The following is a 16,392-nucleotide window of genomic DNA, read 5'->3' as shown; positions in this document are numbered from 1 at the left end:
AAAGATGGATGCTTCATAAAGTTTCTAAAATAAGAAATTTTCTATTTTTTCAATCTCCATCCTTTATCAACTAAATCTAAGATTCAATACCCTCTTATTCTCATCTCAAAACTTGGCTAAAAACTCATTGACATGATCTCTAGGGTTTAGATACCCTAAAAGATGAATCTAGAAGCTCGTTGACACCATCTCTATGGTTTACTAAGTCTAAAATATTGATGTTTTATAAAGTTTCTAAAATAAAAAATTTCTATTTTTTCAATCTCCATTCTTCATCAACCAGATCTAAGATTCAATACCCTCACATTCTCATCTCGAAACTTAGCTAAAAGCTCATGGACATCATCTCTAGGGTTTCTTATGTCTAAAAGATTAATGTTATGTAAAGTTTCTAAAAGAAGAAACTTTCTATTTTTTCAATCTCCATCCTTAATCAACTAAATCTAAGATTCAATATCATTTCATCATTATCTCAAAACTTGGCTAAAAGCTTCATGACACCATTTGTAGGGTTTCCTATGTCTAAAAGATGTTTGTTTTAAAAAGTTTTTAAAATCAGAAACTTTCTGTTTTTTTTAATTCTCATCCTCATCCTAAAAATTAGCTAAAGGCTCCTTTACACCATCTATAGGATTTCCTATGTCGAAAAGATTGATGTTTTAGAAATTTTCTAAAAGCACAAACTTTCTATTTTTTCAGTCTCCATACTTCATCAATTAAATCTAAGATTCATTCATCGCATCCTCATCTCAAAACTTGGCTAAAAGATCCTTCACACCATCTCTAGGGTTTCATATGTCTAAAAGATAGATGTTTTATAAAGTTTCTAAAAGAATTTTTTTTTATTTCTTCCTCATCTTTGATCAACTAAATCTATGATTCAATACCATCGCTAACTCATCACAAAATTTGGCACAAAGCTCCCTGACACCATCTCTAAGGTAAGTGTAAAAGATTGTTGTTATCTAAAGTTTCAAAAATAAGAAATTTTATATTTCTTCAATCTCCATCCTTCATAAAGTAAATCTAAGATTCAATACCGTCTCATTCGTATCCCAAAACTTGGCTAAAAGCTCGTTGACACCATCTCATCCTAATCCCAAAACTTGGCTAAATGCTCCTTAACACCATCTCTAGGGTTTCCTATGTTTAAAAGATGGATATTCTACAAAGTTTCTAAAATAAGAAACTTTCTATTTTTTCAATCTCCATCCTTCATCAACTAATTCTAAGATTCAATACCCTCTCATTCTCATTCCAAAACTTGGCAAAATGCTCGTTGACATCATCTTAGGGTTTACTAATTTTGAAAAAATAGAAAGTTTCTTATTTTAAAAACTTTATAAAACATCATTTTTTTAGACATAGGAAACCCTTGAGATGGTGTTAAGGAGCTTTTAGCGAAGTTTTAAGATGAGGATGAGATGGTATTGAATCTTACATTTAGCTGATAAAGGATGGAAATAAAAAACAAGTTTCTTACTTTAGAAACTTTATAAAACATCCATCTTTTAGCCATAAGAAGCGCTAGAGATGGTGTGTGAAGGAGCTTTTAGCCAAGTTTTGAGATGAGAATGAAATGGTATTGAAACAAAGATTTAGTTGATGAAGGACCATCTTTTATGATATTTAAACCCTAAAGATGATGTCAACGAGCTTTTAGCTAAGTTTTGAGATGAGAATGAGAGGGTTTTGAATCTTAGATTTAGTTAATGAAGGATGGAGATTGAAAAAATAGAAAGTTTCTTATTTTAAAAACTATATAAAACATCTATCTTTTAGAGATAGTAAACCCTGGAGATGTTGTGAAGGTGCATTTAGCCAACTTTTGAGATGACAATGAGAGGGTGTTGAATCTTTGATTTAGTTGATTAAGGATGACGACTTCAAAACTAGAAAGTTTCTTATTTTAGAAACTTTATGAAAGATTAATCTTTTACACTTAATAAACCCTAGAGATTGTGTTAAGGAGCTTTTCGCCAAGTTTTGGGAAGAAGATGAGATGTTATTGAATCATAGATTTAGTTGATGAAGGACTATCTTCTATGGTATTGAAACCCTAGAGATGATGTCAAAGAGCTTCTAACAAAGTTCTATTTAATATCATCTCATACTCAGCTCAAAACTTAGCTAAAAGCTCTTTGACACCATCTCTAGGGTTTCCTATTTCTAAAAGATGGATGTTTTATAAAGTTTCTAAAATAAGAAACTTTCTATTTTTCAATCTCTACCTTTCATCAACCAAATCTAAGATTGAATACCATCGCATCCTCATCTCAAAATTAGGCTAAAAGCTCATTGACACCATCTTTAGGGTTTACTAAGTCTAAAAGATTGATATCTTATAATGTTTCTAGAATAAGAAGTTTTCTATTTTTTCAATCTCCATCCCTCATCAACTAAATCTAAGATTCAACACCATCTCATTCTCATCCCAAATTTTGGTTAAAACCTCGTTGACATCATCTTTAGGGTTTCCTTTGTCTACATGATAGATGTTTTATAAAGTTTCTAAAATAAGAGCCTTTTTATTTTTTCAATCTCCATCTATCATAACCTAAACCTAAGATTCAAAACCATCTTATCATCATCCTAAAACTAGGCTAAAAGCTCCTTCACAGCATCTCTAGCGTCACCTTTGCCTAAAAGATGGTTGTTTTATAAAGTTTATAAAATAAGAAACTTTCTATTTTTTCAATGTCCATCCTTTATCATCTAATTCTAAAATTCAATAACATCTTATCCTCATCTCAAAACTTGGCTAAAAGCTCATTGACACCATTTCTAGTTTTTCAATCTCCATCCTTTATAACCTAAATCTAAGATTTAATATCATCTCACCCTAATTTTAAACCTTGGCTAAAAGCTCCTTGACACCATCTCTAGGGTTTACTAAGTCTAAAAAACTAATATTTTATAAAGTTTCTAAAAAAAGAAACTTTCTAGTTTTTCAATCTCCATCCTTTATAACCTAAATCTAAGATTCAATACCATCTCACCCTAATATCAAAACTTGGTTAAAAGCTCCTTGACACCTTCTCTAAGGTTTACTAACTCTAAAAAATTAATGTTTTCTAAAGTTTCTAAAATAAGAAACTTTCTATTTTTTCAATCTCCATCCTTAATCAACTAAATCTAAGATTCAATATCACCTCATCCTCATCCAAAAACATGGCTAAAAGCACTTTCACACTGTCTCTAGGGTCTCTTATGTCTAAAATATGGTTGTTTTATGAAGTTTTTAAAATAAGAAAGTTTCTATTTTTCAATTTTCATCATTTATTAACTAAATCTAAGATTCAATAACATCACATCCTCATCTCAAAACTTAGCTAAAAGCACTTTGACCCCATCCCTAGGGTTTCGTAAGTCTAAAAGTTGGATATCTTATAAAGTTTCTAAAATAAGAAACTTTCAATTTTTTCAATCTCCATCCTTCATCAACTAAATCAAAGATTCAATATCATCTAATCTTCATCTCAAAACTTACCTAAAAGCTCCTCCACACTATCTCTAGGGTTTCCTATGTCTAAAAGATGGATGTCTTATAAATTTTTTAAAATAAGAGACTTTATATTTTTGAATCGCCATCCTTCACCAACTAAATCTACGATTCAATACCTTCTCATCCTCTTCCCAAAACTTGGCTAAAAGCTCCTTAACACCATCTCTAGGGCTTTCTACGTCTAAAAGATGGATTTTTATAAAGTTTCAATCTCTTTACTTAATCAACTAAATTTATGATTCAGTACCCTCTCATTCTTATCCCAAAACTTGTTTAAAAGCTCGTTGACATATTCTCTATGGTTTCCTTTGTCTAAAAGATAGATGTTTTATAAAGTTTCTATAATAAGAAACTTTCTATTTTTTCAATTCTCATCCTTCATCAACTAAATCTAAGATTCAGTATCATCTCTTCGTTATTCCAAAACATGGTTTAAAGCTCCTTGACACAATGTCTAGGGTCACTTATCTCTAAAAGTTGGTTGTTTTGTAAAGTTTCTAAAATAAGAAACTTTCTATTTTTTCAATCTTCAGCCTTTATCAACAAAATTTAAGATTCAATACAATCTCATCATCATCTCTAAACTTGGGTTACAGCTCATTCACACTATCTGTAGGGTTTCCTATGTCTAAAAGATTGATGTCTTATACAGTTTCTAAAATAAGAAACTTTTTTTTCCAATCTCTAGCCTTCATCAACTATTCAATATCATCTCATCCGCATCTCAAAACTTAGCTAAAAGCTCCTTGACACCATCTCCAGGGTTTCCTATGTCTAAAAGATTGATGTTTTCTAAAGTTTCTAAAATTAGAAACTTTCTATTTTTTCAATCTCCATCCTTGTTCAAATAAATCAAAAATTCAATAACATCTAATCCTCATCTCAAAACTTAACTAAAAGCTCATTGACACTATTTATAGGGTTTCCTATGTCTTAAATATTGATGTTTTATAAAGTTTCTAAAATAAGAAACTTTCAATTTTACCATCTCCATCCTTGATCAACTAAATCTAAGATTCAATAACATCTAATCTTCATCTAAAAAACTTGGCTAAAAGCTCGTTGACACCATCTATAAAGTTTCTTATGTCTAAAAGGTAGATGTTTTACAAAGTTTCTAAGCTAAAAAACTTTTTATTTTTCAATATCTACTCTTCACCATTTAAATCTACGATTCAATACCATCTTCATTCTCATCTCAAAATTAGGCTAAAAGTTCCTTGACATCATCTCTAGGGTTCCTATAACTAAAAGATGGATGTTATATAAAATCTCTAAAATAATAAACTTTCTATTTTTTCAATCTCTATCTTTCATAAACTAAATCTAAGATTCTATACCCTCTCATCCTCATCTAAAAACTTGGCTAAAAGCTCCTTGACACCATCTCTAGTGGTTCTTATGTCTAAAAGATTGATGTCTTATAAAGTTTCAAACATAAGAAACTTTTTAGTTTTTTAGTCTCCATCCTTCATCAACTAAATCTAAGATTCAATATCATCTCTTCCTCATCTCGAAACTTAGCTAAAAGCTGTTGTTATAGAAAATTTATAAAACATCAATTTTTTAGACTTTATAAATCCTAAATATGGTGTAAAGTTGTTATTACCCAGGTTTTGAAATGCGGATGAGATGGTATTGAATCTTAGATTTAGTTGATATTTGATGGAGATTGAAAAAATAGAAAGTTTGTTATTTTACACACTTTATAAAACATCCATCCTTTAGACATAGGAAACCTTAGAGATGGTGTCAATGAGCATTTAGTTAAGTTTTGAGATGAGGATGTGATGGTATTAAATCTTAGATTTAGTTGATGAAGGATGCAGATTGAAAAAATAAAAAATTTCTTATTTTAGAAATTTTAGAAAATATCATTCTTTTAGACTTATAAAACCCTAGAGATGGTGTAAGGGAGCTTTTAGCCAAGTTTTAAGATGCGGATGAGATGATATTGTGTCTTAGATTTAGTTGATGAATGATGGAGATTGAAAAAATAAAATGTTTCTTACTTTTAAAATTTTATAAAATATCAATCTTTAAGACATATAAAAACCTAGTGATAGTGTCAATGAGCTTTTAGCCAAGTTTTGAGATGAGGATGCATTGGTATTGAATTTTAGATTTAGTTGATGAAGAGTGAAGATTGTAAAAAATCCATCTTTTACACACAGAAAACCCTAGAGATGTTGTGAAGGAGCTTTTAGCCATGTTTTGGGATGACGATGAGATGGTTTTGAATCTTAGGTTTAGTTGATGAAGGATGGAGATTGAAAAAATAGAAAGTTTCTTATTTTAGAAAGTTTATAAAACATCCATCTTTTTGACATAGGAGACCCTAGAGATGGTGTCATGGAGCTCTTAGGCATGTTTTGAGATGATGATGAGTTGGTTTTGAATCTTAGATTTAGTTGATGAAGGATGGATATTGAAAAAAATAGAAAGTTTCTTATTTTAGAAACTTTATAAAACATCAATCTTCTAGACATAAGATACCCTAGAGATGATGTCAACAAACTTTTAGCCAAGTTTTGAGACTAGGATGAGATGGTATTGAATCTTAAATTAAGTTGATAAAGGATGGAGATATAAAAAATAGAAAGTTTCTATTTTTAGAAGCTTTATAAAACAGCCATCTTTTAGACATAAAAAATCCTAGAGATGGTGTCAAGGTGCTTTTAGCCAAGTTTTGAGATGAGGATGAGATGGTATTGAATCGTAGATTTAGTTGATGGAGGATGGAGATTGAAAACATAGAAAGTTGAGCAGCACATTCATAAGCAGGAATGGAGACCAGTAAAAAACCCCTATAAGCAACCCCAACAAACTGTCAATCAAGATAGAGAAAGGGTGGAAAGGCCTGCCAAATCCCCCTGTAAGCTCCCCCAAGTTGAGGAGCAGAGCAGAAAGCTTAGTAATGTCAGCACACAAGTGGAGGAGACAGCAACTCAGATTCATAACAGCTTTGATGTCCTGGCTGATGTTGAAGGAAATGAACATGAAACCCAACCTTCTTACCTTCAGCGAAAAATAAGTACCCATAATGATTTCAGCATTTTAGATTCCTTGGACCCGGAAACCCCGTTTGTGACCAGGACATCTTCATCCTTTCTATGCACAGATTCCTCGTCCATTTACCCATCTGATCCCAATCTCGATCCCAATCAGCCTATCCCTCAAATCTGTACCCAGGAACAAATTGCCCACCCTCCTACTCTGTCCTCGCCTTTTATCCTTCCTACCGAACCCCTCAGTACTGCATCATTTGACTCTGGCAAAGTCTGTCCTCCTCTGAATTGTATCTCCCCCATCCTCTCCCATGGAGCCGAGCCGCCATCTGCCCTGAACTCTCAATGAAACTAATCTCTATTTGGAATACTCGGGGTCTCTGCACCCGCATAAAAAGCAGAGAAATCAAGAGTTTCTTAAGGAGCTCAAACACCTCAATTTGTTGTTTACTTGAAACTAAGGCTATGTGCAATAAGATGAAGGATTATGTCAATGACTGTTGTGAAGGTTGGGATGCTCATGGAAACTATTCTTGTGTTCTTAAAGGTAGGATTTGGATTCTCTGGGACAAAGCTAAGATTAATTTGAAGATTGTTGAGGAATCTAGTCAACACATTCACTGTGAGGTAGCAGTCATCCAGTCTGGTATGGCCTTCACTATGACCTCCGCTTATGCCCATAACTACTATATTTCTAGAAGAGAGCTGTGGACCAATATGGAAAAAATTGCCTCATCTAACCAGGCTCCATGGATAGTGCTTGGAGACTTCAATGCTGTGCGCAGCCAGGAGGAAAGGTATGGGTACCCTCCTAATATAGCTCAAATGGAGGAGTTTAATTCTTGCATTACCACCTGTGCTCTTACTGACCTTCGTTCTGTGGGTCTAAATCTAACTTGGAACAACAAAGGAAAGCTAGGAAACCTGAAAATGGCTAAGCTTGATAGATCTCTAGTCAATGATGAATGGCTCCATTCCTATCCGAATTCCTATACTGAATTCATAGCTCCTGGAATCTCTGATCACAGCCCTTTCATTGTGTCTTGTTCAAATCACAATTCTTCTGGTCCTAGACCTTTCAAATTCATGGACATGTGGTTGGACGATCAATCACTTTACCCTATTGTTGAACGTGCTTGGAACCTTAAGGTAAAAGGTAATCCCATGTACTCCTTTGTCCAAAAGCTGAAAGTGGTCAAAAATAATATCAAAGTTTGGAACAGAGAAGTTTTTGGTAGAATTGATATTAAAGTGCCCATCATCAGAAAGTCGTTATTGAATGTTCAAGCTCAAATTGAGAAGGATCCAACTTGCATCCATCTCCTTGAAAAGGAAGCCATTCTTAGAGAGGACCTAATAAGACACTCCTCCCTTGAAGAATCTTATCTAAAATAGAAATCTAGAGCTCAATGGCTTCAATTGGGAGACTCAAACTCTAAATTCTTTTATTCCCATTTGAAGGTGAGGCAAAATCAAAATTCTATCCTCGCAATGAAGACTGAAGATGGCACCCAAGTCACTGATCCTTCTGAAATCTCCTCTATCCTGATCAGTCACTTCTCCAAGATTCTCAACAACGGAAAAATTCAGAGTACAGCTTCTCCTGACCCAATCAGAAAGCTAAATGTTGGGGATGCAGCCTCTTTATCTAAGCCAATATCTTCTGCTGAGATCAAAGACGTGGTTTGGAAAGCAAATGGAGACAAATCTCCAGGTCCGGATGGATTTAATGCCTCCTTTTTCCGTGCTTTCTGGTACCTTCTTGGAGATGATTTCAATGCTGCTATTCAAAATTTCTTCAAATCAGGTAAGCTCCTCAAATCCGTCAACGCCACTTTTATTTCCCTCCCGAAAGGTCCTGAAACCTCCTCCCCATCCCAGTACCGTCCAATCTCTCTTTGCAACTTCCTGTACAAAACTATAACCAAAATCCTGGCCAACAGTCTTCGGACTGTCATATCCAACCTTATTAGTCCTTCCCAATCTGCTTTCATTAGAGGGCGTCAAATCCAAGACAATATCCTTCTCACCCATGATCTGCTACATAACTTTCATCTCCCCTCCGCCACCCCTTCCATGTGCCTAAAAATTGATCTTGCGAAAGCCTTCGATAACATCAATCGCCACGCCCTGCTATCCTTCATGCGCAAGCAAGGTTTTGATTCCATCTGGCTAGAATGGATCGAAGAATGTATTTCAAACCCTTCTTTTTCTATCCTGTTGAATGGCTCCCCTCAAGGTTTCTTTACTTCTTCTAATGGCCTTCGACAAGGAGACCCCCTCTTCCCCCTCCTCTTCTCTATCTCCATGGAAATGCTTTCTGTCCTTCTTGAAAATGCCACTTTATCCAATGCTCTTTCCACCCAGTTTGTCCAAGGCCCTTTATCTATTTCTCATCTGTTATTCGCAGATGATCTAATGATCTTCGTCAAAGGAACTTCAGAAAATGCTATTGTCCTCTCTTCCTGTCTTAACCAATTCAATAGCATCACTGGGCTGGAGGCTAACCCTTCAAAATCTGAAGTCTTTTTTCGTGGTACTATTCCTAGAGATAAGCAGGAGATCCTCGAAATCCTGTGGTTTATCGAAGGAGCCCTCCCCATTAGATATCTTGGTCTCCCATTGTTTACTTCGAGACTCACTATTTTTGACTGTGCTCCATTGATTACTAAAGTTCGCAAGCGCATTGCCAACTGGACTAGCGAATGCCTAAGCCAAGCTGGAAGAATTGAACTTGTGAAAACTGTGTTAAACAGTTTCATGATCTATTGGTCTTCTGCTTTTGATATTCCAAAGGGTGTCATGGACACGATTGAGATAATTTTCAGATCATTCATATGGGGCAGCGCTGACGGAAAAAAAACTCACCGTTCAGTTTCGTGGGCAGAAATGTGCAAACCCAAAAGCCAAGGGGGTACCGGGCTTAGGCTTATCAGGGACATTAATGTTTCTCCCAGAATCAAGTAGGTATGGTCCATCATTTCAGGCAAGATTAACCTCTGGAACAGCTGGTTTTCTCTGAAATACATCAAAAGAAAAAATTTCTGGACCATAAACCAACCTTCCAAACCTTCCTGGGGGATTAGAAGTATCCTGAGGAGTAGGGATTTGGCTAAACCTCATATCTGCTACTTTGTGGGCAATGAAGCCGAAATTGATCTTTGGAACCAACCTTGGCATCCGCGGGGTGTCATTTCATCCCTCATATCTAGGCACAAAACTGATTCCTCCTTCTCATCCATGAACTCCTTAGACCAATTGCACTTCGAGGGATCCTGGAACCCTATTCTGAACATCGGATCTCTCACCCATGAAAAAGCCCTTTTATCCGAAGCCATCTTCAACGATTCAGCAAACAATCTCCCTATTTAGAAGCCAAACAGTAATGGTCTTTTCTCCGCGAAAAGTGGGTGGGAAGTCAGCAGACAGAAATTCGAAAAACTTGATTGGGCCTCGAGAATTTGGTTCAGAGGCTTTATCCCTCGTCATGCTCTTGTCTCTTGGAAAGCTCTCATCAACGGCCTAAGTACCACTGATAATCTTCCTTTCCTGGACTCATCAGTTAACAGGAGTTGCATCTTATGCAATTCAGGTCTTGAAACTGTTAACCACCTCTTCTTCCAATGTAGCTACTCGAAATGGATATGGAAATCTCTTCTTGTGAAGCTCAGGCACAGACGTAATCCTAAACCTGATCTTGTTCAGGAAGAGCAATGGCTTGCTACCAACTTTAAAGGTGCTGGCCAGTCAGCTGAATTGGCCTACATAGCTTTTGAAGCATTAGCTTTTGAAGCATCAATCTACAAAATCTGGATTGAGAGGAATCATCGAGTTTTTCACAATATTTCTCGTCCAAACACAGTGCTGATGTCTGATCTTCTTTCCCTGGTAAGATCAAAGATTCAGGGCATGAAGATTGAGGATGTTGATAACCAAAGCAATCTCTCTATAGCTTCCAATTTTGGCTGTACCTTATGCCCTACGATCTGTCCTCCTCAAGCCTTCTCCTGGATTAAACCGCTTCAAGGGTGTTTTAAAATTAACTCCGATGCTTCTTTGGATAAGGAAGGAGGTGGTATTGGCGGTGTAATTCGGGACAACAATGGATTCCTTGTTTCCATGTTCTCTGCTAACGTGGAGGGGGAGGATATTCTTGCTCTGGAAATTCGTGCTGTCCTTGAAGGATTGCAGCTGGACGCATTCTTAGGTATTGACAAAATCTGGATGGAAGTTGACTCTAAATCTGCAGCTGATGTGATCAATGGAATCTCTAAAATTCCTTGGAGATGCTTCCACCGTATTCAGGAAATCCACCAGCTCTTATCTCTATTCCTCCAATGGAGAATCTCTCACATTTGGCGAGAAGGGAATAGTGTTGCAGACTTCCTATCCAAACGGAAATGCCCTTGCAAAGGGATAGATATCCCTCCTTTCCTGTCTCCACCGGCTCTCCTTCAGCTCCTGGATACTGATAGGAGTGGCATTGAGTTATGTAGAATGTAAATCCTCCATGACTTGTATCTCTGTCTTTTGGATTCTCTGTTGTTGGGAGCTTGTTCCCTTCTTGTTGGCTTATCAGCCCCCTTAGTTGTAACTCTTTTTATTTCCTACTGCCTAGTTAGGGTCCTGCCTAACCCCTGCTTACTCATCAAAAAAAAAATCAAAAATTAAATATCATCTCATCTTCATCTCAAAACTTAGCTAAAAGCTCCTTCACACAATCTCTCGGGTTTCCTATGTCTAAAAGATTGATGTTTTATAAAGTTTCTAAAATAAGAGACTTTATATTTTTGAATCTCCATCCTTCACCAACTAAATCTACGATTCAATACCATCTCATCCCCATCCCAAAACTTGGATAAAAGCCCTTTGGCTCCATCTCTAGGATTTCTTATGTCTAAAAGATAGATGTACTATAAAGTTCCTAAAATAAGAAGCTTTCTAATTTTTCAATCTCCATCCTTCATCAACTAAATCTAAGATTCAATACTCTCATGTGCTCATCCCAAAACATGGCTTACAGCTCGTTGACATCATCACTTGGGTTTCTTATTTCTGAATGATAGTAGTTTTACAAAGTTTTTAAAATAAGAAACTTTCTATTTTTTCAATCTCCATCCTTTATCAACTAAATCTAAGATTCAATACCATCTCATCCTTATCGCAAAACTTGGCTAAAAGCACCTTGACTCCATCTATAGGGTTTACTATAGATAAAGGATTGATGTTTTATAAAGTTCCTAAAATAAGAAGCTTTCTAATTTTTCAATCTTCATCCTTTAATCAACTAAATCTAAGATTCAATACCCTCATATGCTCATCCCAAAACATGCCTTAAAGCTCGTTGACATCATCCTAGGGTTTCTTATTTCTAAATGACGGACGTTTTACAAATCTCAATACTTGACAAACAAAATCTATGAGTCAATATCATCTCATCCTCATCCCAAAAATTGGCTAAAAGCACCTTGACACTATCTCTAAGGTTTACTAAGTCTAAATGATTGATGTTTTACAAAGTTTCTGGAATAAGAAACTTTCTATTTTTTCAATCTCCATCCTTCATCAACTAAATCTAAGATTCAATACTCTCTCATTCTCATCCTAAAACTTGGTTAAAATCTCGTTGACATCATTTCTAGGGTTTCCTATGTCTAAAAGATAGATGTTTTATAAAGTTTCTAAAATAAGAAACTTTTTATATTTTCAATCTTCATCATTTATCAACTAAATCTAAGATTCAATACAATCTCATCCTCATCTCAAAACTGAGCAAAAAGCTCCTTAACCCCATCTCTAGAGTTTCCTATGTCTAAAAGATGGATCTCTTATAAAGCTTCTAAAATAAGAAACTTTCTATTTTTTCAATCACCATCCTTCATCAACTAAATAAAAGAGTCAATATCATCTCATCCAAATCTCAAAACTTAGCTAAAAGCTCCTTGACACCATATCTAGGGTTTCCTATGTCTAAAAGACGGATGTTTTAAAAAGTTTCTAAAAAAAGAAACTTTCAATCTATTTTTCAATCTCCATCTTTCACCAACTAAATCTACGATTCAATACCATCTCATCCTCATTCCAAAATTTGGCTAAAAGCACCTTTACACCATTTCTAGGGTTTCATATGTTTTAAAGATTCATATTTTAGAAAGTTTCTAAAATAAGAAACTTTCTAATTTTTCAATCTCCATCCTTCATAAACTAAATCTAAGATTCAATATCATCTCATCCTCATCTATCAACTAAATCTAAGATTCAACACCCTCTCATCCTCATCTCAAAACTTGGCTAAAAGCTCCTTAACACCATCTCTAGGGGTTCCTATGTCTAAAAGATTGATGTCTTATAAAGTTACTAAAATAAGAAACTTTTTATGTTTTTAGTCCCCATCCTTAAACCACTAAATGTAAGATTCAATATCATCTCATCCTCATCTCAAAACTTTGCTAAAAGCTCTTCACACCATCTCTAGAATTTCCTATTTCTAAAAGACAGATGTTTTATAAAGTTTCTAAAATAAGGAACTTTTAATTTTTTCAATCTCCATCCTTAATCAACGAAATCTAAGATCAATACCATCCCATCCTCATCTCAAAACTTAGCTTAAAGCTCATTGACACCATATCTAGGGTTTACTTTGTCTAGAAGGCTTATGTTTTATAAAGTTTCTAGAGTAAGAAACTTTCTATTTTTTCAACCTCCATCCTTCATCAACTAATTTTAGGATTCAATTCCCTCTCATTCTCATCCCAAAACATGGTTAAAACCTCGTCGACATCATCTTTAGGATTTCCTATATCTAAAAGATAGAAGTTTTATAAAGTTTTTAAAATAAGAAACTTTCTATTTTTTCAATCTCCATCCATGATCAACTATATCTAAGATTCAAAACTATCTTATCATAATCCCAAACTAGGCTAAAAGCATCTCCACACCTTCTCTAGGGTCTCCTATGTCTAAAATATGATTGTTTTATGAAGTTTATAAAATAAGAAACTTTCTATTTTTTCAATCTCCATTATTTATCTACTAAATTTAAGATATAATACCATCCCATCCTGATATCAAAACTTGGCTAAAATCTCATTGACACAATTTCTAGGATTTCCTATGTTTAAAAGATGGATATTTTATAAAGTTTCTAATGTAAGAGACTTTCTATTTTTTTAATCTCCATCCTTTATAACCTAAATCTAAGATTTAATACCATCTCATCCTAATCACAAAACTTGGCCAAAAGCTCATTTACACCATCCCTAGAGTTTACTAAGTTTAAAAAATTAATGTTTTATAAAGTCTATAAAAAAAAAACTTTCTATTTTTCAATCTTCATCATTTATCAACAAAATTTAAGATTCAATAACATCTCATCCTAATCTCAAAACTTAGCTAAAAGCTCCTTGACCCCATCTCTAGGGTTTCCTATGTCTAAAAGATGGATGTCTTATAAAGTTTCTAAAATAAGAAATTTTCAATTTTTTCAATCTTCATCCTTCATCAACTAAATCAAAAATTCAATATCATTTCATCTTAATCTGAAAACTTAGCTATTAGCACCTTCACAGCTTTTCTAGGGTTTCCTATGTCTAAAAGTTGGATGTTTTATAAAGTTTCTAGAATAAGAAACTTCATATATTTCAATCTCCATCCTTCACCAACTAAATCTACGATTCAATACGATCTGATGCTCATCCCAATACTTGGCTAAAAACACCTTGACACTATCTCTAGGATTTTCTATGTCTCAAAGAAGGATGTTTTATAAATTTCCTAAAATAAGAAACTTTCTAATTTTTCAATCTCCATCTTTCATCAACTAAATCTAAGATTCAATACCCTCTTATTCTCATCCCAAAAGATGGCTTAAAGCTCGTTGACATCATCACTAGGGTTTCTAATTTCTAAACGATGAATGTTTTTTCAATCTTCATCCTTTATCAACAAAATCTAAGATTCAATACCACCTCAGCCTCATCTCAAAACTTGGCTGAAAGCTTCTTGACACCATCTCTAGGGTTTTCTATGTCTAAAAGATTGGTGTCTTATAAAGTTTCTAAAATAAGAAACTTTTTTTTTTCAATCTCCATCCTTGTTCAAATAAATCAAAGATTCAATACCATATAATCCTCATATCAAAACTTAGCTAAAAGCTCATTCACACCATTTATGAGGTTTTCGATGTCTAAAAGATTGATGTTTTATAAAGTTTCTAACAGAAGAAATTTTTTATTTTACAATCTCCATCCTTGATCAACTAAATCTAAAATTTAGTACCATCTAATTCACATCTCAAAACTTGGCTAAAAGCTCGTTGCCACCATTTATTTGGTTTCCCATGTCTCAAAAGGTGGATGTTTTATAAAGTTTATAAACTAAGAAACTTTCTATTTTTCAATCTCAATCCTTCACCAACAAAATCAAATATTCAATACCATCTCATCCTCATCTCAAAACTTAGCTAAAAGCACATTGACACCATCTGTATGGTTTTTTATGTCTAAAAGATGGATGTTTTAGAAAGTTTCTAAAATAACAAACTTTCTATTTTTTCAATCTTCATAATTTCTCAACTAAATCTAAGATTCAATACCATCTCATCATCTTCTCAAAATTGGGCTAAAAGCTCCTTGACCCCATCTCTAGGGTTTCCTATGTCTAAAAATGGATGTCATACAAAGTTTCTAAAATAATAAACTTTCTATTTTTTCAATCTCCATCTTCATCAACTAAATCAAAGAATCAATATCTTCTCATCCTCTTCTCAAAACTTAGCTAAAAACTCCTTCACACCATCTCTAGGGTTTCCTATGTCTAAAAGATAGATGTTTTATAAAGTTTCTAAAATAAGAAACTTTCAATTTTTCGATCTCTGCCCTTAACCAACTAAATCAACGATTCAATACCATCTCATTCTCATCCGAAAATTTGGCTAAAAGCACCTTGACACCATCTCTATGATTTCCTATGTCTAAAAGTTTGATGTTTTAGAAAGTTTCTAAAATAAGAAACTTTCTAATTTTTCAATCTCCATCATTAATCAACTAAATCTAAGATTCAATATCATCTCATCCTCATCCAAAAACACGGCTCAAAGGTCCTTGACACCGTCTGTAGGTTCTCCAATGTCTAAAAGAACGATGTTTTATAAAGTTTCTAAAATAAGAAACTTTCTATTTTTTCAATCTCTACCCTTTATCAATCTAAGATTTAAAACCCTCTCATTCTCATCCCAAAACTTGGCTAAAACCTCGTTGACAACATCTCTAGGGTTTCCTATGTCTAAAAGATGGATGTTTTATGATGTTTATATAATAATTTTTTTTTTATTTTTTTCATCTCCATCATTTATCAACTAAATCTAAGTTTCAATACCATCTCATCGTCATCTCAAAACTTGGCTAAAACCTCCTTCAGACCTTCTCTAGGATTTCCTACGTCTAAAAGATGATTTTTTATAAAGTTTCTAAAAGAAGAAACTTTCTATTTTTTCAATCTCCATACTTAATCAACTAAATTTATGATTCAGTACCTGCTCATTCTTATCCCCAATCTTGGCCAAAAGTTCGTTGACATCATCTCTTGGGTTTCCTATGTCTAAAAGATTGATGTTTTATAAAGTTTGTAAAATAAGAAACTTTCTATTTTTCAATCTCCATCTGTCATCAACTAAATCTGAGATTTGTTAGTCTCTCATTCTCATCCCAAAACTTGGTTAAATGCTCTTTGACACCGTCTCTAGAGTCTCATATGTTTAAAAGATGGATATTTTCTAAGTTTCTAAAATAAGAAACTTTCTATTTTTTCAATCTCCATCCTTCATCAACTAAATCAAAGATTAAATATCATTTCATCCTAATCTCAAAACTCTGCTAAAAG

The 16,392-nt window shown here is 34.1% G+C and overlaps 1 protein-coding gene across 1 annotated transcript; it reads left to right on the top strand.

The window, feature by feature from the left end:
• Positions 1–6,978: 6,978 nt before the first annotated feature.
• LOC143868845 (uncharacterized) lies at positions 6,979–11,016 on the top strand. The gene is made up of 3 exons (XM_077376223.1): positions 6,979–7,662; positions 7,975–9,459; positions 9,886–11,016. Exons 1-3 carry the CDS (start codon positions 6,979–6,981, stop codon positions 11,014–11,016), a joined length of 3,300 nt encoding a protein of 1,099 aa, XP_077232338.1.
• Positions 11,017–16,392: the final 5,376 nt, after the last annotated feature.

Source organism: Tasmannia lanceolata, unplaced genomic scaffold, assembly GCF_043159265.1.
Source record: "Tasmannia lanceolata isolate RefF3 unplaced genomic scaffold, GAP_Taslan_0.1 ptg000003l, whole genome shotgun sequence".
Taxonomy (NCBI): Eukaryota; Viridiplantae; Streptophyta; class Magnoliopsida; order Canellales; family Winteraceae; genus Tasmannia; species Tasmannia lanceolata.
Note: the sequence above shows the minus strand (reverse complement) of the source record. Positions and strands in the feature narration are given on the sequence as shown.